The 22,159-nt window shown below is 52.3% G+C and overlaps 1 protein-coding gene across 1 annotated transcript in view; it reads right to left on the reverse strand.

The window, feature by feature from the left end:
* LOC140407222 (1-phosphatidylinositol 4,5-bisphosphate phosphodiesterase beta-2-like) overlaps positions 1 to 22,159 on the reverse strand; it is a 190,485-nt gene that overhangs the window by 118,642 nt on the left and 49,684 nt on the right. The window contains 3 exon segments of the mRNA XM_072494874.1: positions 6,735 to 6,810; positions 7,069 to 7,122; positions 21,220 to 21,299. Coding sequence (XP_072350975.1) covers positions 6,735 to 6,810; positions 7,069 to 7,122; positions 21,220 to 21,299 — 210 coding nt within the window.

Here is a 22,159-nt window from a genome sequence, read left to right on the forward strand (position 1 = left end):
TGGCAGACTTGTTTCGAAGCATACCTCCGAACGGCCCCCGGCCGGGTCACAGAAGACCAGAAACTACAGTTCCTGCACTCGAGGGTAAGCCCGGAAATTTTCCCTCTCATCGAAGACGCAGAGGATTTCCAGACGGCGTTCGCAGCACTAAAGCGCATCTATGTTCGCCCAGTGAATCAGATCTACGCACGCTGCCAACTCGCAATGAGACGGCAAAGTCCCGGAGAATCGCTGGACGAATTCTACGCCGCGCTGCTAATTTTGGGACGGGCCTGCAGCTGCCCGCCGGTAAACGCGATTGAACACATGGACATGTTGATGCGCGATGTTTTTGTCGCAGGTATGAACTCTCCCCAAATCTGCCAAAGACTTTTGGAAAAAGAGTCGCTGGGACTCTCAGAGGCACGGGCCCTTGCAGCCTCCCTGGATGTGGCCGCGCGAAACGCCCGCGCGTACGGCCCCGACAAACCCCCACCCCCACCCCACAGGCTTGCGCGGTTCAGACTCCAAGTCGTCCCGGGGGGGCCCGCTGCTATTTCTGCGGCCAGGCGAAACACCCCCGGCAGCGCTGCCCGGCCCGTGCAGCGATTTGCAAAAGCTGCGGGAAAAAGGGCAATTTCGTGGCTGTGTGCCGGTCCCGGGAGGTCGCCGCGGTCCCAGGAGAAGAAGCAGTCCTGCGCTTTTCTAACGCTCCCCAACCCACCCAGCGCCCTATGTACGACCCGCAGGCGCAGCAATTTTGGGTCCCGGCCACCGCTGTCCCCGGAGAACAAGGAGTCCTGCGAGTTTCAAACGCTCCCCAACCCCCCCAGCGCCCCATGTGCGACCCGCAGGCGCCGCCATTTTGGGTCCCGGCCACCACGAGGGGAGGAGGGGTGCCGCCATCTTGGGACCCCCCAGCGCTGTGCGATGCATGGGGGCGGCCATTTTGTTCACCCCTGCCGCCATCTTGGACGGCAACAATGGACCCCAGCATCGCGCTTCAACGGGGTTCGAGGAAGACGCTGAATGACTATGACCATGTCTGGCCTCAATGATGCTGGACCAAGCACGGCCCCGGACGCTCCAGACGACGACAACAACGGTGCTGATCAACGGGCACGAGACACCATGCCTGGTTGACTCCGGGAGCACAGAAAGCTTCATCCACCCCGACACGGTAAGACGCTGTTTTTTGACCATCCGTCCCAGTGCGCAAAATATTTCCCTAGCTGCAGGATCCCACTCCGTACAGATCAAAGGCTACTGCATAGTGACCCTAACGGTGCAAGGGAGGGAGTTTAAAAACTACAGGCTCTACGTCCTTCCCCAACTCTGCGCGCCCACATTACTGGGATTAGACTTCCAGTGCAACCTGCAGAGCCTAACTTTCAAATTCGGCGGCCCAATACCCCCACTCACTATCTGCGGCCTCGCAACCCTCAAGGTTGAGCCCCCATCCTTGTTTGCAAACCTCACCCCGGATTGCAAACCCGTCGCCACTAGGAGCAGACGGTACAGCGCCCAGGACCGGACATTCATTCGGTCCGAAGTCCAGCGGCTACTGAAGGAAGGCATAATCCAGGCCAGCAATAGTCCCTGGAGAGCACAGGTGGTAGTAGTAAAGACAGGGGAGAAGCAAAGGATGGTCATAGACTATAGCCAGACCATCAACAGGTACACACAGCTAGATGCGTACCCTCTCCCCTGCATATCCGACATGGTCAATCGGATTGCCCAATATAAGGTCTTCTCCACCGTGGACCTCAAGTCCGCCTACCATCAGCTCCCCATCCGCCCAAGTGACCGCAAGTACACAGCCTTCGAGGCAGACGGGCGATTATACCATTTCCTAAGGGTCCCATTTGGCGTCACAAACGGGGTCTCGGTCTTCCAACGAGAGATGGACCGAATGGTTGATCAACACGGGTTGCAGGCCACGTTCCCGTATCTCGACAATGTAACCATCTGCGGCCACGATCAGCAGGACCACGACGCCAACCTCCAAAAATTCCTCCAGACCGCTAAAGCCTTGAACCTCACATACAACGAGGACAAGTGCGTTTTTAGCACAAACCGGCTAGCCATTTTGGGATATGTAGTGCGCAATGGGATAATAGGCCCCGACCCCGAACGTATGCGCCCCCTCATGGAATTTCCCCTCCCTCACTGCTCAAAAGCCCTAAAACGCTGCCTGGGGTTCTTTTCATATTACGCCCAGTGGGTCCCCCAGTACGCAGACAAGGCCCGCCCCCTAATACAGACCACGACCTTCCCTCTGTCGACAGAGGCTTGCCAGGCCTTCAGCCGCATCAAAGCGGATATCGCAAAGGCCACGATGCACGCCATCGACGAGTCCCTCCCCTTCCAGGTCGAGAGCGACGCCTCCGATGTAGCTCTAGCGGCCACCCTTAACCAAGCGGGCAGACCCGTGGCCTTCTTCTCCCGAACCCTCCACGCCTCAGAAATCCGCCACTCCTCAGTGGAAAAGGAAGCCCAAGCTATAGTGGAAGCTGTGCGACATTGGAGGCATTACCTGGCCGGCAGGAGATTCACTCTCCTCACTGACCAACGGCCGGTAGCCTTCATGTTCGATAATGCACAGCGGGGCAAAATTAAAAATGACAAGATCTTAAGGTGGAGGATCGAGCTCTCCACCTTCAACTACGAGATCTTGTACCGTCCTGGAAAGCTGAACGAGCCGCCCGATGCCCTATCCCGCGGCACATGTGCCAACGCACAAATAGACCGTCTCCAAGCCCTCCACGAGGACCTCTGCCACCCGGGGTCACTCGGTTCTACCATTTTATAAAGTCCCGCAACCTCCCCTACTCTGTGGAGGAGGTCCGTACAGTCACCAGGAACTGCCACATCTGCGCAGAGTGCAAACCGCACTTCTTCAGGCCGGATAGAGCGCACCTGATCAAGGCTTCCCGTCCCTTTGAACGCCTCAGTCTGGATTTCAAAGGGCCCCTCCCCTCCACCGACCGCAACGCATACTTCCTGAACGTGGTGGACGAGTACTCCCGTTTCCCCTTCGCCATCCCCTGCTCTGACATGACAGCGGCCACAGTCATTAAAGCCCTTAACACCATATTCACACTGTTCGGTTGCCCCGCATACGTCCATAGCGACAGGGGGTCCTCCTTCATGAGTGACGAGCTGCGCCAGTTCCTGCTCAGCAAGGGGATAGCCTCGAGCAGGACGACCAGCTACAACCCCCGGGGGAACAGGCAAGTAGAGAGGGAGAACGGCAAGGTCTGGAAGACCGTCCTACTGGCTCTACGGTCCAGGGATCTCCCAGTTTCACGGTGGCAGGAAGTCCTCCCGGACGCCCTCCACTCCATCCGGTCGCTACTGTGTACCACTACTAACCAAACGCCTCATGAGCGCCTCCTTGTCTTCCCCAGGAAGTCCTCCTCTGTAACGTCGCTGCCGACCTGGCTGGCGGCCCCAGGACCCATCTTGCTCCGGAAACATGTGCGGGCGCACAAGTCGGACCCGTTGGTCGAGAGGGTTCACCTCCTCCACGCGAACCCGCAGTACGCCTACGTGGAGTACCCCGACGGCTGACAGGACACAGTCTCCCTGCGAGATCTGGCGCCCGCCGGCAACACGCACACCCCCCTGACACCTATCACCCCCTCCCTGCCACCGACGCACCCCGCGACAGCCCCCTTCCCGGGAGGATCGGTCCTCCTCCTAGGTCCGACCAGAAGTGAAGCTGAAGCAGAAACCGTAAAGCTCCCGGAGGCGACAACACTGGAACAAGCACCACCACCACCAGGGCTGAGGCGATCGACAAGGACGACCAGACCGCCCGACCGACTTGTGGCATCGGTGTAACTCTAGAATGTTGCGGACTTTAACAAATTTTTTTTAACCTTTTTTCCCTCTTACGAATACTGTAAATAGTTCAAAACAAAAAAATACCCTGTACATACTGTGATGACATGCAAAAGTTTTTCCTCCCAGGACCAGCCTTGTAAACCTCTACCACCATGCGAAGCACCACCCCGCCGGGTTCATTTTTAACAAGGGGTGAATGTGGTAGTATGCATTAGGGGTCATGTGGGACTGTGAAGCCGTGATGTCATTGGCTGACAGATCCCGGGTCCTGGTTGGCTGTTGACCTCTAGCCCCGCCCTGAAGGCGGAGTATAAGAACCAGGAGTTCTCCTCCGCAGGCCAGTCTGTTACTGAACTGCGGGGAACAAGTCACGCTTAATAAAGCCTCATCGACTTCATCTCTATTCGTCTCTCGGGAGTGTTTGTGCGCTACTTAGAGAGATTAAAACGGACCTGCTTGAGCCGATGAAGGCTTCTATTGATAAGCTGCTGGAGACACAGACGGCCCAGGGGGTGGTGATCCGCGAGGCTTGACAAAAGATCTCTGACAATGAGGACGAGATCTTAGGCCTGGCGGTAAAGGTGGAGGCGCGCGAGGTGCTCCACAAGAAATGGCAGGAGCGGTTCGAGGAAATGGAGAATCGGTCGAGGCGGAAGAATCTGCGGATTCTGGGCCTCCCGGAGGGGCTGGAGGGGCCGGACGTGGGGGCCTATGTGGTCACCATGTTGAACTCGCTGATGGGAGTGGGGTCCTTCCAGGGGCCCCTGGAGCTGGAGGGGGCCCATAGAGTGCTGGCGAGGATGCCCAAGGCTAACGAGCCTCCGCGGGCGGTGCTGGTGAGGTTCCATCGGTTCGTCGATCGGGAGTGTGTGCTCAGGTGGGCCAAGAAGGAGAGGAGCAGCAGGTGGGAGAACGCGGAGGTTCGGATATATCAAGACTGAAGTGCGGAGGTGGCGAAGAGGAGGGCCGGGTACAATCGAGCGAAGGCGGTGCTGCACAGGAAGGGGGTGAAGTTTGGCATGTTGCAGCCGGTGCGACTGTGGGTTACCTACAAGGACCGGCACCATTATTTTGAGTCTCCGGAGGAGGCGTGGGCCTTTGTTCAGGCCGAGAAGTTGGTCACAGATTGAGGGTCGGGAGGGGCGATTGGGGACTGCGGTTGATATGCTATGTTTATTTTTGTTTTGAGGGGGGGGGGCTTTGTATTGCTCCGGGTTGCTTTCTCTTTGTGTTTTTTCTCTTTTGTGTTGGGAGGGTGGCTGGGGCGGGTTGGACACTGTTTTGGTTGGGTTGGTTGGGGGGGCTCTTGGAGGTGAGATGGGGCCCCGCAGGGGTGGAGGAGGCCCGAGTCTGGGATGAGGGGACCGGGCCTGTAAAAGGAGCTGCGGCAGAGGTAGGTGGAAAGCGCGGGCTCTTTCACGCGCTGAAGATTGGAGGGGGCGGGGCCGGGCGGGGAAGCGAGGGTTGTTTCCCGCGCTTAGAATAGAAGGGGATGGGGGGAGCCTATGGATGGGGATGGGAGAGGAGGTTGTGCCACACAATGGGAGGAGTCGAAGGGGAGGCGGGAGTGGCCGGGGTCAGCAGGAGTCAGCTGACTTGCGGAAGTGCAATGGGGGGAGTAAATCAGCTAGGATGGGTCCTAGCCGGGGGGGGGGGTGGGGGGGAATAGAGTTGCTGCTGCTATGGTCAAGGAGGAGAGCGGCAGAGACACAAGAGTAAAAGAGCGCGAGGAGAGCGGCAGAGACGCAGGGTGAAAGAGAGCGAGGAGAGTGGCAGAGACACTGAGTAAAAGAGCGCGAGAGAGCGGCCGGAGACACAGGCTCCAGCACCCTAGGACAGAGGCAGAATAGAGGTTCAATTGGTGTCATACCTCCACAAAGGAGGTTGGGAGGACAATCGGGTGACTGAAGGTGACGTTCCCCCACCTGGACCGTTCCAGGGATGCTCAGCAATGCACTCCAGAGTGAGTGTTAGTTATTGCTGTGCTCTGCCCAGCTGGCACGAGCACTGGTGCCCACGAGGATACTGAGGCAGTTCCACACCCCTCAGGGGAAGACTTTATAGGTGGTTCTGATGCACAGCGTCCCGCCTCTCCCAGCCTCACTGGCAGTGAAATTGGAGGCAGCCAGCTGAATCTGTTGTCATGTCAGTCCTGATGACCTGTGCGCCAAGCAACATGGTACGCAGACCTTCTGGGATATCCGCTCGATCTTCCCGTGCATCACACTGGACATCCAGCATCTGTTGCCTGATGTCTGAATCTAGAGGATTATCATCTGCCTCGGGCTCAGCCTCGTCCTGTGCACCAGCAGTCCTCCGACAGCTGGTGCCTTGGGCACTCTCTGCCTCCGCCAGCTCCTCATGGGAATGTGCTGTGTCCACCCCTCAGTGCACTACATCTGAGCCTCTGACCGAAAGCCCAACAGTGTGCTTGTATCTGCGAGAAAGGTTGTGATGCGGGTGGATCTGTCAGCAGCACTTCCTCAGGTGTCAATGGGGGTACTCTGGGTATTTGTAACCTCTGAGAAGGACTGTAATCTCTGGGCATCTATAATCTCCAGAGGGACTGTAATCTCAGACAGGGTTCGGGACAAATGCAATCTCGAGGAGTCTGTAATATTGGAAGGGGCACTGTAATCTCTGGAGGGACTGTAATCTTGGACAGGGTTTGGAATGAACTGTAATCTCTAGGAGTCAGTAATCTCCAGGAGGAGGACTGAAATCTCAGAGGAGGGAGGGGGGGGGACTGCAATCTCTCAGGGAACTGTAATTTCAGGGAGGCTGTTATCTCCAATACAGAAAGTGGTTTCCAGAGTTGTGGGGACCTCCTTGCTTCAGGGCTGTTTTGTTGAAGCCCAGGAGGTTATCTTTCGGTCGTTTAGGCTTTGGGTAGAACTGACACTCACCTTGAGACTGGGGAGGTGACTGGCAAACAGCGCTGCCTCTACTCGCTTCCGGTCCGCTGGAAACATCTGGTAAATGCTGCAGACAAGTAATAACTCAAATATTACTTACTTTTTTATTATACTTATTATTACTTATGTATTATAAGACCAGTTTACTGCCATTGAGTTATTTAAATATCAGGATTTGTGGCAATAACCACTTATTAGTCAGATAGTAAGTGAATATTTTTTTTACATCTGCACTTTTATACATCAGAAGCTAAGATTATTTTTAATATTTTAAGATTAAATATATATATATATATTTTAAATGTTTTTCAAATTCTTAACGTACTTTTTGACTGGAATCCGTCTTTCTTCATTCACAAATAATTTTATTTTTGTGAACCTGTGGAATAAAATGATAAAATTAGCCAGATTTCCTGTTTGACTGGGATGCTCAACAACCACATCAGAAGCTTATTAATGATCACTTAAGGGCCTAATCCTGCCACTGCTGCAGGCGGGACTGTCACAAAGCGGCACGCATGACAGGTATGGCCAGATCCTCACATACAGGGGGAAAGGTCCCCCAGTCTAAGGCACTCAGTGCCTGACTCAGGAACCGCACATCGGGATGGGGATGGCCCAATGTGAGACACCCTCCAGCCCTTGCTGCTGACACCCTTGCACTCCTCACCCTGCAGCCCCCACCCCACTAAATCCCTCTCCCGCCTACATTACTAACCCGAGGCCTGGACTGCTTCACTATTCTGGGATCTGGCGCTTGCCTTCTGGCACCAGCCATGGCCTCCTCAGTAGCGCTGCTGAGTGAAAGAGCTGCTGGCCTCTGATTGGCTGGCAGCTCTCGGTACGTGAGACATCTGCCCCCAGGGTCTTCCAGGGCAAGGCCTTGTCACTGCCTGATTGGATTTCCAGCCAGCAGTGAGACCCCTGGCACTTCAACAGGATGTTGTCTAGTGTGTTGCAGTGTAGTAAGGCACAAGTGAGGAGCAAGTGGGGTAGGCCTGGCTTTTAGAATTTACAACAGGCGCATATGAACTACAGTCTTAATAAATGCTGGAAATGGCAGGCTACAGTGCTTGCCTCATGGCAGAGTCACTTGGCTATGGCAAGCCAGTTAGTCAGGTAGCACAAGATTACATTCACAAAGCCTAAACATCTCCCTTTTCATTCAAGCATCCCCTTTTGACTAGTGACCAAAAGACACATTTGTATGCATGATCCTGTGTGACTGTTAGTTACCCAAGTTACCCCCTCCATACCCAGTGTTCACATGCATTAACAACTGTTTGTCTACTAGTCAGTCCCTGCACAAACATTGCACAATGGTCTTTAAATTTCCGTCTTAATAAAATGCATGCACGTTGATATCACTATTAGTCTGGGTGATGTTCCTTGTCTGGAGAATCTCGTTCCTGTGGCCCTTGTTGCCTTAGTGACTGTCATGATATTCAGATAAACATCATGGTGCAAACACACATACGCACTGATGGACAGATCAACGGACCAATCAACACACACGCAACATCACAGCCAATCACAAGCAAGGCCACACGCACTATAAAACGGGGAACACCACAGTTCCTGCTCATTCCAGCAGGAGACAGCTCAGGGCACAGAGCTCAAAGCGTGCCACTCAGACATACACCAAGTGCTGAGTGCCTCTCTAAGATAGTGTTAGGGCTGGGTCCACAGGTTAGAGGGTAATGAACGAACCACAGTAACAAGTTTACAGATGTTGTTATTGATAGTAAGAAAACAGAGTTGTACCATCTGCAACCATGTTGGTTCGTCTGTGTAGCAGAGCACCCAACACGACATAGTACCAGGATTGGAACCCAGTACCTGTGAGACCTACCTACACATCTTCAGGAATCCGCCATCCTGCGCCATGGACACCATCAGCCCGCTGCAGCCGCTCCAAATCGCTGGAAACCTCGGCGTCAACTGGAAGCTGTTTAAACAGCGCTTCCAGTTCTTCCTAGAAGCCACAGAAAGGGAGAATGCTTCGGACACCAGGAAAATCACCCTCCTCCTCTCCACGGCAGGGCAACACGCCATCCACATCTACAACTCCCTGGTGTTCGCGGAAGGTGAGGACAAGACGAAGTACAAGACGATCCTTCTTAAACTCGAGCAACACTTCAGCGTCGAGGTAAATGAGAGTTTCGAGAGGTACCTCTTCCAGCAGCGCCTGCAGGGTAAGGCTGAGCCTTTTCAATCTTTCCTAACACACCTCCGTATCCTCGCGCAGTCCTGCGGTTACGAGGCCACCTCCGACTCCATGATTCGGGACCAGATAGTTTTTGGGGTCACCTCGGGCACCCTACGCCAGCAGCTCCTCAAAATTAAAAGCCTCGCCCTAGCCTCCGCAATCGAAGCCTGCGTCCTCCATGAAAACACGACCAGCCGCTACTCCCAATTCCAGGCGGCTGAATCGGCACGGCAGGGGTCCTACGAGGCCGAGCGGGTCCAGGCGATCGAATTCCTCCCGGCCCGCGGCCCGTACGAGGGCGGCCATTTTGCGCGCTTTCCGCGGCCTCCCGCGCTTGGACGCGCCAAAAGAGACACCGACGCAGAGGGACGTGATGCGCAGGCGCGCTCTACGTAGGACCAAACTGCGCATGCGCGATGGCGCAACGAACGCCATGACGTCACGACGTGCGGCAACTGTGGATCCGCACATTTAAAGCGGCAATGACCAGCAAAGAACCGACAATGCCTCTGCTGTGGCAAGATGGGCCACTATGCTGCCTGCTGTCGAGCAGCTCAACCTGCCAACGCTCCCCAAATTCCGCCAGCCTCGCAGGGACGTGCGGACCATTCAGCCTCCATACACCGAGTCATATCCTGACGATATACAGACCGGTGATACAGATGACTGGGAAGCCTTCCGTGTTGCGGTCATTGACAGGAACCGGATGTCCCCAAGCAGGACCCACCAGCCGATGCCAGTGAACAGTGTCAATCCGGGTGATGAATGGTGTGCCACCCTAACGGTCAACCGAGCACCAATAACATTCCGTTTGGACACTGGTGCCTCCGCCAACCTAATAGCATGGTCAGCCTTCTACGCCTTGAAGGTCAGATCACCGATTCGGCCATCCCGTTGTAAGATGGTCGACTACAACGTAAACGTTATCCCGACCATGGGATCCTGCCAGCTCCAGGTGACACACAATACATACACGGCCACACTGTCCTTCGAGATAGTTGGATCATCAAAGGACTCCCTGCTAGGCGCACAGGCATGCAAGGTTCTCCACCTCGTTCAGCGGGTACACGCTCTGTCTCCAGAAGGCACATCAGACTTCCCGGATGCAGAATTTAGGGCACAGCTCCACTCGCTCCTCGCCCACAACCAGGAGGCATTCGAGGGCATGGGCACACTGCCCTATACCTACAGAATACGGCTCAAACCGGATGCCACCCCGGTCATTCACGCAGCCCGTAGAGTCCCAGCACCACTCAAAGACCACCTCAAGCAGCAGCTGTAGGATCTCCAGAACCAAGGAGTGCTATCCCGGGTCACGGAGCCCACGCCATGGGTCAGCTCCATGGTGTGCGTTAAAAAGCCCTCTGGTGAACTCCAGATCTGCATCGACCCGAAAGACCTAAACAACAACATCATGAGGGAACACTACCCCGAAATGGCCCGGGCTAAAATTTTTACAAAGCTTGATGCCTCAAAGGGTTTTTGGCAGATCCAACTGGACCAGTCCAGCAGGAAGCTGTGCACCTTCAACACTCCTTTCGGCAGGTTCTGCTATAACAGAATGCCGTTTGGCATCATCTCGGCATCCGAGGTATTTCACAGGATCATGGAACAGATGATGGAGGGCATCGAAGGGGTGCGCGTCTATGTTGACGACGTCATCATCTGGTCCACCACACCACAGGAGCACATCAGTCGTCTCCAGCGTGTCTTTGCGCGGATACGGGAACACGGCCTGCGCCTCAACCGAGCCAAGTGTTCTTTTGGCCAAACTGAGCTAAAGTTTCTGGGGGACCACATATCCCGGTCAGGGGTGCGTCCGGATGCAGACAAAGTGACAGCTATTACAGCCATGCCGCAGCCGGCAGACAAGAAGGCAGTGCTATGCTTTCTCGGGATGGTCAACTTCCTGGGGAAGTTCATTCCCAATCTTGCCTCCCACACAACGGCTCTTCGCCACCTGGTCAAGAAGTCCACGGAGTTCCAGTGGCTGCCCGCACACCAGAAGGAATGGGAAGAGCTCAAAATTAAGCTCACCTCAGCCCCGGTATTGGCGTTCTTCGACACCTCTCGAGATACGAAGATCTCGACTGATGCCAGCCAGTCCGGCATTGGGGCGGTACTCCTGCAACGGGATGACACTGCATCATGGGCCCCGGTCGCCTATGCCTCACGGGCCATGTCCCCCACAGAACAGTGCTATGCGCAGATCGAGAAGGAGTGCCTGGGTTTGTTAACCGGCATAGACAAGTTCCACGACTACGTTTATGGTCTCCCTCAGTTCACCGTGGAAACCGACCATCGCCCCCTGGTCAACATCATACAAAAGGACCTGAATGAGATGACCCCTCGCCTCCAGCGCATTCTGCTCAAGCTCTGGAGGTACGACTTCCAACTGGTCTACACCCCGGGAAAAGACCTCATCATCGCGGATGCCCTGTCCAGAGCAGTGAGCACACCGCCCGACTCGGAGGGGTTCGTCTGTCAGGTCGAAGCGCAGGTGGCCTTCACATCGGCCAATCTACCAGCTGATGATTCAAGTCTGGCCCGTATTCGCCGGGAGACTGCGGCTGACCCCCTTGTACAACGTGTGATGCGCCACATGACGGGAGGATGGCTCAAAGGACAGTGCCCACAATTCTACAATGTCCGGGACGACTTGGCCGTCATTGACGGTGTCCTTCTAAAGCTGGACCGGATTGTGGTTCCACACAGCATGCACAAGCTGGTCCTCGACCAACTACACGAAGGCCATCTGGGGGTTGAGAAGTGCAGATGGAGGGCCCGAGAAGCTGTATACTGGCCGGGCATCAGCGATGACATTGCCAACATGGTGCTCAACTGCCCCACCTGCCAAAGGCTTCAGCCGGCGCAACCCCCTGAGACGCTTCAGCCCCATGAGTTGGTGACGTCCCCCTGGGCGAAGGTGGGTGTGGACCTTTTTCATGCGCTTGGCAGGGACTACGTCATCATCATAGATTACGTTTTGAATTATCCAGAGGTCATATGCCTGCACGATTTGACATCGTCCGCTGTCATCAGGGCCTGCAAATACACCTTCGCCATGGCATTCCGCTTACTGTCCTGTCGGACAATGGGCCCTGTTTTGAGAGCCAAGAATGGTCTTCTTTTGCTGCTTTTGCTGCATCACACACGTGATGCCCAGCCCTCTGCATCCCCAGTCCAATGGCAAGGCGGAAAAGTGCGTTCACATCGTCTAGCGGCTCCTCTGCAAGGCTGCTGATGCCGGATCAGATTTCTGCTTAGCCCTGCTGGCCTATCGCTCGGCTCCACTAGCCACTGGCCTCTCACCAGCCCAGCTGTTGATGGGTCGCGCCCTCAGGACCACTGTGCCATCCATTCTTGTTCCTACACCCGACTATGCTCCAGTACTACAAAGGATGCGACAACAGCGTGCTCAGCAGAAGATGGCACATGACACTCGGGCAACTGGTCTTCCTGCCTTGGCGCCTGGAGACAACGTCCGCATCCACCTACCAGAGGGTGGCTGGTTGGCGACTGACGAAGTTCTCCGACGCGTGGCTCCCCGCTCGTTCCTTGTTCGCATGCCTGATGGCTCCATTCGCCGGTGCAATCGCCGGGCTCTTCACCTGCTTCCGCGCTCGCTACGTGATCATACACCGGTGCCACGCCCTCCTGTTGTTCCTGATGTCGACTTCGTGGAGCTTCCTGCCACCATGCCCATTCCTCTGTCGCCTGTGGCCAGGCCCATTCCTCAGTTGGTGGATCCTGACCCACCCTTGAGGCGGTCAATCCGAATTCGTCGCCTACCTACTAGGCTGGACTTATGAGCCAGTTTGAACATTGGACTCACTAAAGTTTTATGCCACAATGTTAATATGTTTCTCTTTTTGTCGTTACAGGAGTTTGTTTTGATGCTTGATGTTTATACTTGTTTTGTTTATGGTACAACCTCGTTGCTATGTTGCACCTGACACCTTCCTATGTATATAGTTTAGCCTCATGTACATGTTGTAGATAATGCACACACACATTCAGCTGCTCTCAGTACACATCTATATTTATTAACACATAGGCACATATATTTGTAATAAAAGGGGGGGATGTCATGATATTCAGATAAACATCATGGTGCAACACACATACACACTGATGGACAGATCAACGGACCAATCAACACACACGCAACATCACAGCCAATCACAAGCAAGGGCACATGCACTCTAAAATGGGGAACACCACAGTTCCCGCTCATTCCAGCAGGAGATAGCTCAGGGTACAGAGCTCCAAGCGTGCCACTCAGACATACACCAAGTGCTGAGTGCCTCTCCAAGATAGTGTTAGGGCTGGGTCCACAGGTTAAAGGGTAATGAACGAACCACAGTAACAAGTTTACAGATGTTGTTATTGATAGTAATAAAACAGAGTTGTACCATCTGCAACCATGTTGGTTCGTCTGTGTAGCAGAGCACCCAACACGACAGTGACTTGTTGTCCATTGTGGTTGTTGAGGACAAATGGACCTCTGGGATTGATGGTGGTTGTGTATTCAATACAGCTGGTTGGTTTTCTTCTTCCTGACTGGCTGATTGCTGTGATGCCACCTTAAAAAACAGGGCCTTTTTCCCAACTAAGGTTCCCCCAACTGTGGTTGACAAGGCATACGTTTGTGTGTGCCCCATCTCCTGCAATTTGCCCTCACCCATTCTCCTCCATCCCAGAACCATGATAGCGTCCCTCTTGTGCTCATTTTTTAACCCCACCAGCCTCTATATTCAAAGGACCATCCTCTGCCAGTTGCGCCAACTGCAGCATGATGCCACCACCAAATACATCTTCCCCTTACCACTCCTCCCATCAGCATTCCACAGGGACCACTCTCTCCATGACACCCTGGTCCACTCCTCTATCATTCCAAACCTTCATCCTTTACCCACGACATCTTCCTATGCACTCACAGAGGGTGCAGCACCTGACCCTTTATATCCTCCTACCTCACTGTCCTAAGGCCCAAACACTCCTTTCAAGTGAAGCATGATTTCAAATGCACTTCCTTCAACTTGGTCTATTGTATTTGCTGCTCCCAATGTGATCTCCTCTACTCTGGGGAGACTAAATGCAGACTAGTTGACCACGTTGCAGAACACCTTCACTCCGTCTGCAAGTATGACCGCCAACCTTCCGGTTAATTGCCATTTTAACTCAGCATCTTTCTCTCATGCCCACATATCTGTCCTAAGCCTGCTGCAATGCTCCAGTGAAGCCCAGTGCAAACTGGAAGAACAATACCTCCTGCGGGATTCTCCGTCAGTGGGATCCACCGCATCGCCGGCAGCGCACTCAGGCCCCGGGTTTTCTGATGCCGTGGAATGGCTGGAATGGCCACAATGGGACCCCCCCCCCCAATTAGCTGGCTGCCAGAAAGAGGACCATGCCGCTGGCGGGGGCGTGCGGTGACGGAAACGGGGCTGGCGGGACAAGAGAATCCTGCCCCTCATCTTCTGATTAGGCATGTTACAGCCTTCTGGACTCACCATTGAGTTCAACAAATGTAGACTGTGAACTCCCCCCCCCCCCCCCCCGCCTTTTGTTTACTGTTATCTGGTTCCCCTGGCTTGTCCCAAAACAACCTCACCCCTCCCCCACGTGGCCATTGGCCCTTGTTTAGTCTTGTTCCCACTGAACATTATCCTCTGTTCTCCTATTAACACATTCTACTATCCTACCTTAGCCACTATTCACACTCTAATGGCACCATTAACAGCACCTTTGTCTCATGTCCATGACATCTTTGTCAATCTCTCCTTAAATTCAACCTATCACGGACTCTCCATTCTGCCCCACCCCCCTCACCATCCCTTTTCAGTTCATACAGACTTGAACCGTTAACTCTGTTCCTCTCTGCACAGATGCTGCCAGACCTGCTGAGTTTATCCAGAATTTTTTGTTTTTGTGGTCTTGAATTTCATTGTTCATGTTTGGCTGATAGAGGACTTCTCTTGCCTTTCTCAGAGTCAATTCAATGCCTTGATTTCTTGCATCGATGTGCTTCAGCATCTCTCCCCTCATCTCCTTTAGAATTATGACTCTACTTCCTTTGTACAAGATGCCATCTTGGGCCATCAATTCATTTCAGTATGCCCAACATGCTCTTGTGACCATTGGTGTGTCCTTGATGCTGGGAGGCCATCCTTTCATCATTACTTCTTGTGGCGCTTGTAGAGTTAGATCTTGTTGGGTAATTCGCTTTATTTGAACAAGGTCAGATTCATTGGGCTAGATTCTCCAATTTTGTGGCTATGTCCGGAGGAAGCTTTTGGTCTTACGGCCATAAAGCCGATGCTCCGGCCGGCGGGGGCTTGCAGCCACACCACGTAAAGCCCCGGCTTTACCTACAGATATGACGGAGAATGGCCGGGTCCGTGGTCACGCATGCGCATGGCGGCGACCTGCGACAGCCGCTCATTACAACATGGCTCCAGCCGCGAGCGAAGCCAGCCTGCCAGATTGTGCCCTCCTGTAACCCCGCTCCCCACCCCCGGACCACACCCCATCAGTCCTCCTAGCCCCCGCCGAAGCCCCCCCTGCCAACAAGCCCCCCCCACCCTGCATCTGCCGAACAGCAACCAGAATGTTGTTAAAAAGCTGATGCGTTCGTCCAACTTCACTTGCCAATAACTATCCTTCGCATCTTGTGTTGTGAATATCTTTGCCTAGGCAACTTGCAGCAAAAGTTCCTTCCATTATTGTCATGGGGTGACAATTCACCTGATGAAGGAGCTGCGTTCTGAAAGCTCGTGATTCCAAATAAACCTGTTGGACTTTAACCTGATGTTGTAAGACTTCTTCCTGTGCCCACCCCCGTCCAACGCCAGCATCTCCACATCATGTCATTGGGTAATGAGAGCTCTTCATCATTTTATTTAGATCCTTTGGGTTGAAGCATACTCATAGCTTTCCAGGTGGTTTCATTGCTGCCAGGACTCCAAATCAGTCTTTAGGAGTTGTCACTTTACTTTGATTAGTCCCCTCTTTTCCTGCTCTTCTAACTTGTTCCTTTTGGCTTGACTTAAGGGCAGCCGGAATTCTTCTCTTAGTGTTATACTCTCACCCACTTGCAGATGATATTGGGGTGGCATAGTGGCACAGTACTTAGCACTGTTGCATCATAGCGCCACGGATCCAGGTTCAATTCCAGCCTCTGTGCGGAGTTTGCACGTCCTCCCGTGTCTGTGTGGGTTTCCTCCGGGTGCTCCGGTTTCTTCCCACAGTCAGAATATGTGATGATTAGGTGGAATGGCCATGCTAAATTGCCCCTTAGTGTCCAACAGGTTAGGTAGGGATTGGATTGGATTGGATTGGATTTGTTTATTGTCACGTGTACCGAGGTACAGTGAAAAGTATTTTTCTGCGAGCAGCTCAACAGATCATTAAGTACATGAGAAGAAAAGGGAATAAAAGAAAATACATAATAGGGCAACACAACATATACAATGTAACTACATAAGCACTGGCATCGGATGAAGCATACAGGGTGTAGTGTTAATGAAATCTGTCCATAAGAGGGTCATTTAGGAGTCTGGTGACAGTGGGAAAGAAGCTGTTTTTGAGTCTGTTCGTGCATGTTCTCAGACTTCTGTATCTCCTGCCCGATGGACGAAGTTGGAAGAGTGAGTAAGCCGGGTGGGAGGGATCTTTGATTATACTGCCCGCTTTCCCCAGGCAGCGAGAGGTGTAGATGGAGTCAATAGATGGGAGGCAGGTTTGTGTGATGGACTGGGCGGTGTTCACGACTCTCTGAAGTTTCTTGCGGTCTTGGGCCGAGCAGTTGCCATACCAGGCTGTGATGCAGCCTGATAGGATGCTTTCTATGGTGCATCCGTAAAAGTTGGTAAGAGTTAATGTGGACATGCCGAATTTCCTTAGTTTCCTGAGGAAGTATAGGCGTTGTTGTGCTTTCTTGGTGGTAGCGTCGACGTGGGTGGACCAGGACAGATTTTTGGAGATGTGCACCCCTAGGAATTTGAAACTGCTAACCATCTCCACCTCGGCCCCGTTGATGCTGACAGGGGTGTGTACAGTACTTTGCTTCCTGAAGTCAATGACCAGCTCTTTAGTTTTGTTGGCATTGAGGGAGAGATTGTTGTCGCTACACCACTCCACTAGGTTCTCTATCTCCCTCCTGTATTCGGACTCATCGTTATTCGAGATCCGGCCCACTATGGTCGTATCGTCAGCAAACTTGTAGATGGAGTTGGAACCAAATTTTGTCATGCAGTCGTGTGTGTACAGGGAGTAGAGTAGGGGGCTAAGTACGCAGCCTTGCGGGGCGCCGGTGTTGAGGACTATTGTGGAGGAGGTGTTGTTGTTCATTCTTACTGATTGTGGTCTGTTGGTCAGAAAGTCGAGGATCCAGTTGCAGAGTGGGGAGCCAAGCCCTAGGTTTTGGAGCTTTGATATGAGCTTGGCTGGGATTATGGTGTTGAAGGCGGAGCTGTAGTCAATAAATAGGAGTCTAATGTAGGAGTCCTTGTTTTCGAGATGCTCTAGGAATGAGTGTAGGGCCAGGGAAATGGTGTCTGATGTGGACCGGTTGCAGCGGTATGCGAATTGCAGTGGATCAAGGCGTTCTGGGAGTATGGAGGTTATCATTGAGGCACGTTGCCTGGTTCTTCTTTGGTACCGGTATGATGGTGGTCTTCTTGAAGCAGGTGGGGACCTCGGAGTGGAGTAGGGACAGGTTAAAGATGTCCGTGAATACCTCTGCCAGCTGGTCCACGCAGGCTCTGAGTGCACGACCAGGGATCCCGTCTGGGCCCATCGCCTTCCGAGGGTTCACTTTCAGGAAGGCCAATCTGACTTCGGAAGCTGTGATGGTGGGTATGGGTGAATTATGGGCTGCTGGGGCACTCGCCAGCAGATTGTTGGTTACCTGCTCGAACCGAGCATAGAATGCATTGAGTTCATCGGGGAGGGGTGCGCTGCTGCCAGAGATACTGTTCGGCTTCGCTTTGTAGCCTGGGTTACTGGGTTACGGGCTACAGGCCTGACCCTAGATAGGGTGCTCTTTCAGAGGGTCAGTGCAGGCTCGATGGGCTGAATGGCCTCCTTCTGCACTGTAGGGATCTATGATATTCTCCTGTTGGACATCCCAACCCTGTAAACGCATTTTTGTGCTGCTCTCGGATCGGTTTGTCACTGGTTTAGTGCACTGTGACACGTCCAAGCTCTAGACTTGTTCCTGCCAATGCATCGGGCCATCAAACTAATTTGTCTTCTCAGTATGAATATAGTGCCATCATATAGCTTCAATCTTACTTCTAAGGGCTTCATTTTCAGACCTCCATGTTGAGCCACTTCACACAGTTCTGCGAAGGTCATTGTGTCGCATGAGGTACCGGTGTCTAAATGGCCTTTCTTGTTCGCCTGATATCATGAAGACTGCAAAAGGAGAGTAATAGTAACAAACTATTTGTCTCCTATAGACTTGACTGAATCAGTTTGTTGTATCATGTATAGTCCTTCATCAGGCGACACATCCAGTAGCCATCAGTTCCAGCTTGTTTTGCTTTTTTCTGGTGCATAATGATTTTGCCCCTTGAGGTTAAAACACTGTTCTCCACATCCTGGGAAATCCTTATTTTCCTGCGTATGCTGTCTCCAACAGTATTTGCATCCTGCTCTTGGCCTGTCTCTCAGCATCATGTATCTCCTGGTCTGCTCTGCTATACATATACTGCAGCTGATGTTTCACAACCTCTGTATTTTGACACAGGTCTATCACTTTCATCAGCATCAATTCCTCATCTGTCATTAGACTTGCCCTGACCGAGTGAGATCTCATTCCTAAGATTAATCTATCTTTAATCAGATCAGCTTTTAGCTCTCTGAAGTCACATGATTCTGCCAACCGCATTACTGCCATCACATACTGTTCAACAGTCTAGTTTTTACTCTGAACTCTCATGTTGAATACATAACATTCATATGTAACATTCACTCAGGTTTAAAATGTGCATTCAAGGCTTTCAAACTGTCGTCTTTCTTCTTTACTCATCTGTTAGATTTAGATTGATTCACACTTCTCCAGCAGTGTTAAAAGTGTGACGACTCTTCAGGCTTGTTCCCATTGTAGCCATCTCAGATGGCCACCTGCAAGGGCTGTTTAGCACAGGGCTAAATCACGGGCTTTGAAAACAGACCAAGGCAGGCCAGCAGCACGGTTCAATTCCCGTAACAGCCTCCCCGAACAGGCACCGGAATGTGGCGACTAGGGGCTTTTCACAGTAACTTCATTTGAAGCCTACTTGTGCCAATAAGTGGTTTTCATTTCATTTCAAAGGACCATGGGAATTATGGCCAACCCAGGACTCAGACACACTCAGAACTTGTGTGTGTATTTGCAACCCAGAGAGCTAGATGCAATCGAAACCCTGAGCTCGTTTGCATTCTAATGGCCCAATTCCCCAGAACAAAGGTAACCGATATAGATGCAGACTAACCAGCGCCACTCCCTTTGCTAAGAAAGCCCAAACAGCCAAGATCAATGACAGCTAAGGACACGCCCAGCCATCAAGGCACCCGCCCCTTTATTGGCCAAAATCGAAGGCAGTGATCGAAGCCTGTCGAATTATTGGGTCCAAAGCTAAGGACCACCCCAAAGAGCGCAAAATCCCAAAGGGATAAGAAGAGTCACAGCCATGTGCTCGATCTATCTTGGATCCGGCCTATGCCAACCCAAGTGCAGCATAACGACCAGACAGACAAGTTCAAGACCAACGATCGCTACCAGACGGATGAGCCCAGCGGAAACAGAGCCACTTCTTCCACCCAGCCACGCAAGATCCAGACAAAGGCCTTGTTCCTCTGCAAAGAGCCGGTTGCCCTGAAGTGAAGTATAGGTTATTGTAGTTGTTCGGTGTAGTTTAACTTGTAGTGTTTTATGTTGCATGTCGAAGTAATCCTTGTGTAAATAAACTATCTTTGAACTTGAACTGACTAACTGGTTGTTTGGTCATTGATCGATATCCAGTAAAGCCTTGTGGTGGTATCATTTGATACCTGGCGACTCTGAAAAGCAATATTACCATTAATAACTGCCATATCTAGTTAATTTGGCAACATTATTGGTGACGCTGGTGGGATAGTATTCCACTCATTAAAAAAACAAACATTATTGGCATCTCCGGTGCTGATTGTAAGTGGGAAAAATACCAGTTTTGCCACATATCACCGTCCAATATTACTGGAGATGGTATTGGAAAATTTACTGCAGCCACTTTTACTCACTCAGTAATTTTCATTTTGCTCACTCTGTCACTTTTTTGCAGCCTTTGTTGGCAGTCCTTTTGTATCTGCTTTTCCTTTGTCCTTTTCTCTACAGCCAGTAATTTCACTTACAGTCTGGCTGTCCTTTATTCAGCAGCTTCTTTTTGCAGATTTGTACTTTTTGTGTATCTTTCTGAGCTGTGTCTCACACACATCCCTTCTGGGTGGATTTTACATGTGGATATCTGGAACATGTGCATGTAAAATTTGAGGTGCTGGCATTGGGACACGAATCGAACGTCAATATGCCAATTTCCCATGTTACTAAAGTCAGGTTGGAACTGAAACCGGCAGCACAGACACTGTTTATAAAACAACTCATTAAAGGGCAAACTGAACTTATTAACAAGGCAATTAACCCAAAAGGTACCAACTCCGGTGGAAAAACAGGAAGGAAGGGTGGATGCCTACTTTGGGAGGTGCCAACCTTCCACCTCAAGGTAGATACCCCCTTTTTTGTGCCTCTTCCCTGGCCTCCAAAGCACGCACCCCACTCCTATCTCTATTAGGGTGCCCAAACCCCTACTCCAATAATACCAGACTTATCCATGCTGTCCTCTTCATGCAACTGCTCGCAGTCCCAGCAGTGCCCACAACTGAGGGGCGGGAATCCCACTCTACTTGTTCAGGCCACCTGCAGCATTATATCACTGTGGGGCAATTTTATTCAAAGTTGGTTTGTGACCAACTTGCCGAACAGGGCAGAGACTACCCAAGTGTTAAAATACACCCCTCACCCACCCCCACCGAAAGTTCACACCTCAGATTCACACACACACACTCACTCACACATGTAGCACTCTCATATGTAAACCTACTCTCCCTCACACACACCCACGCTCTCTCTTTCAGACATGCATGCTGTGAGGGGTGTAGTACTTTCGAGAATCACTGTCAGTAACTCGATGATTTACAGGCAGAATCCAATTTCTGCACATAGCTTTGGGGATCACTTACATTTTACTGATGCTGGCAGATCGAGGAGGATTGTGGCACAGTGCATGGGTAGCGATAGTCAGGATTTCATCCGCCCAGCCCTAAACAAGAAGACAAGAGAAAGGTGCAGATGATGTTTTGGAGAACATGAGCCCGTTGCAGCATTGCCTATACACACTCCACCAGCACATCGTAGGAAGTAAAGCAATTAAAGATCCAGCATACAAATCAACAATTGGTTTAACTGCATATTATTTGGGCCCTGACTTTCAAAACAAGTGAGATACCCTCAATTATGACTCAGGAGAGAAGATTGATAATTCAAAATGCTTTAATTACCAGAGAACCAGACAGCTGCCGAGAAGTGTGCTCACTGCACACTGCTCACTGAACGTAACCTTATATACAGTCCCCTGGGGGCGGAGCCGGAGGCAGAGTCCCCCAGGGTTCCACACCCGGTCTTAAAGGGGCCTACGCATTAAAAGTACATGTGTATACAGATATCATTCATCACATTCACCCCCTGTTTAAAAAAAAACGCATAGTCCATTGGGAGTGAAGTGGGATTACATGTTCAGTCTTTTGGGTGGTCTGATTGTCTGTGTCGACCTTCTCAGCTCCGGCGGTGGTGCGGTGGATACGGTCATCCTCGGTGGTGGTATATCCGGGAGCACGGTTGTCTGAGCCTTTGCCCGCGTTGGAGCAGAGTGGGTATCCGGGGTGACTAGGGTGATTGGTGCCGGCGCCGGCTGGGGGGAGGGGGCGCTATGGGGGAGGCGCTGTCGGAGTCGACAGCCGGTGCGGGGAGGGGAGCGTCGGTAGACGGGGGGGGGCGTCGGTGGGCGAGCCAGCGGGTGCCAGGTCTCACAGGGAAACGGTGTCCTGCCTGCCGTCGGGGTGCTCGACGTAGGCGTATTGAGGGTTTGCGTGTAGTAGTTGGACCCTCTCGACCAGCAGATCT

This window comes from Scyliorhinus torazame, chromosome 2 (assembly GCF_047496885.1).
Source record: "Scyliorhinus torazame isolate Kashiwa2021f chromosome 2, sScyTor2.1, whole genome shotgun sequence".
In the NCBI taxonomy this organism is placed as follows: domain Eukaryota; kingdom Metazoa; phylum Chordata; class Chondrichthyes; order Carcharhiniformes; family Scyliorhinidae; genus Scyliorhinus; species Scyliorhinus torazame.